The sequence below is a fragment of the Triticum aestivum genome, chromosome 6A (genome assembly GCF_018294505.1).
Source record: "Triticum aestivum cultivar Chinese Spring chromosome 6A, IWGSC CS RefSeq v2.1, whole genome shotgun sequence".
NCBI classification, from domain to species: Eukaryota; Viridiplantae; Streptophyta; class Magnoliopsida; order Poales; family Poaceae; genus Triticum; species Triticum aestivum.
Genome location: NC_057809.1, coordinates 554,600,917 through 554,603,179, shown reverse-complemented (window position 1 = coordinate 554,603,179; position 2,263 = coordinate 554,600,917). Strand labels below are relative to the sequence as shown.

Genomic DNA, 2,263 nt, shown 5'->3' with positions numbered 1-2,263 from the left:
TCTACCCACACCCTTCTAGAAAAAATCTCTCACGCACGTACCGGGCATGCTACTACGTAGGGAACAGCTGTTAACCGTTGATGTGATACGATACAAGCACTCTGCCGCTGGTCGACCACTTGATCTGCCACGTACGTGGCGCTCAGAGGAGTCCAAAAGTCCACACCGAACTGCCAGCCTGCTGCTCTTAAGAACACCTGGATGGTCGACAGTCCAAGTGCCAGATAACTCATATCTGGCCCGCGGCTCTCCTCTTCCTCCCGCCTGACCCGGCGCGACCCACGCGACGGCGACGTCCTCGGCCGCAAGCTCAACTCGCATGCACAGACGCGCCTACCTGGCTCTCCACACGCAGACGAGCTCAACACGGTGCAATTTTCTTCAACACGCGGGCTGGCTCCTCTGCTTCTGCCTCTATATAGCCCGAACTCCACAGTCGACGGACACTGCATGCGCGCCGAGAACATCCGCAGCCAGTCAGCTAGCTAGGTTCCCGGTTAGGCGCGGCGAGCTAGCGACGACGAGCCCCGGAGCCCGCCCACATGTCCCCCGGCGCGCGCTCCCGAAAGATGGAACACGCGCTGCTCGCCGCACTCCTGGCGTGCGCGCTCGCGTCGGCCGGTAGCGCGCAGCCGGCGGAGCCGGGGCAGGGGGGCTATGACAACGACGTGGCCGACCAGGAGATGCGCGTCAGCACGACCATGGTCGCGCTGCTGGCCGCCGTCGTCGCCGTGTTCTTCTTCATCCTCGCCTCCATCATCTACCTCCGCCACTGCACCGGCTACTCGTACCCCCACGCCCCGCGGCCGGACGACTCCCGCGGCTCCGGCCCCGGCGCCGGCTTCTCGAGCTTCATCGCCAGGCGGCAGCAGCGGCGGGCGGCGACGCGCGGGCTCGCCGCCGAGGTGGTCGAGGCGTTCCCCACCATGCGCTACGCGGAGGCCAAGGCGCTGCGCGTGGGGAGGAAGGCGGCGCCCCCGCTGGAGTGCGCGGTGTGCCTCAGCGAGTTCGAGGACGAGGACAGGCTCCGGCTGCTGCCCAAGTGCAGCCACGCCTTCCACCCGGACTGCATCGGCGAGTGGCTCGCCAGCCACGTCACCTGCCCGGTCTGCCGCCGCAACCTCGACCCTAGCAAGGACGGCGGCAGCGACGACGAGGCGAGTAAGCCCCCGGTGCCGGAAGCCAACAGCAGCTCCAGCGAAATCACCGTGGTACGCCACCACCAAGCAGACAGCGGCGCGCGACCAGCGGCCGTGGTCATCGACGTGGTGACGGAGGAGGAGGCCGAGCAGCGCAGGAAGGAGGCGATGGAGCTGCAGCGGATAGGGACCCAGCGGCGCGCGATGCGGTCGGGGTCGCGGCCGGCCGGGACGAAGGCCGCGAAGCTTGTCCGGTCGTACTCCGCCGGCCACTCCCTCGCCGTAGTCCGGCTCGACCGCGACCTGGAGCGGTTCACGCTGTGGCTGCCGGAGCACGTGCGCAGGGAGATGGTCGCCGCTGCCGGGGAGCAGAGCTCGTATCGTCGCGCGCAGAGAGCCGGCAGATGGCCATCGTTCCTAAGGTACACCAGGACGTTGTCGGGAAGGTTCTTCTCGACGCCGAGGAGAACGGAAAGCTCCGAGGGAGGGGAGGCGTCCTCGTCGTCGTCGACGAGGATTAGAGGGAAGCGCGTGGCCGCCGTCGATTTCCTCGAAGGTTCTCCTCTGGGCGGCGGCGTGTCTAATGCCAAGGTCGGCTCTGTGGCCGGCGATGTCGACAAGGCAGCTAGCCGGCAGGTTCGAACGTAGAAAAGAAACGGGACTTTTGAATCTACTAGAAGCGGTGTTCTTCCACGCATGCGGGGAATCTGTCTGTGCTATTAATCCAAGAAAGAGACTGTAATCACCGCATGCAGAATGCTCAAGGAGCCCTGTGGAGGCACCTGAATTATTTTTTTCTGCGTCAGTCTTATTTAATTTCCATATCTAGTCATCTTTTTTGTTTGAAAATTCCATAGTCATCTGATATATGACACTGAAGCTTGTGTTTTACTAACGAATTGGGACTGGATACAACCTGGTTCTTAAAAAAAAAGGGACCGGATACACCCTCAATCCACTTGGAAATTGAAGTGCATACTAGGGTTTTGACCTTTTTTTTGGGGGGGGGGGGGGGGGGGGGGGGGGGGGGGGAGATGGGGTTTTATTTCATAATGATAGAGTTACAATCAAATGACAGTAGTTGATCTATACAAGGGGGTCCTTGACCAAGCCGCACAACCATG

At 62.3% G+C, this 2,263-nt stretch overlaps 1 protein-coding gene across 1 annotated transcript; it reads left to right on the top strand.

Moving 5' to 3' along the window:
- The first annotated feature begins 286 nt into the window (after positions 1 to 286).
- LOC123131001 (E3 ubiquitin-protein ligase ATL31-like) lies at positions 287 to 1,937 on the top strand. The gene has a single exon (XM_044550779.1). It carries the CDS (start codon positions 543 to 545, stop codon positions 1,785 to 1,787), a length of 1,245 nt encoding a protein of 414 aa, XP_044406714.1. The 5' UTR covers positions 287 to 542; the 3' UTR covers positions 1,788 to 1,937.
- Positions 1,938 to 2,263: the final 326 nt, after the last annotated feature.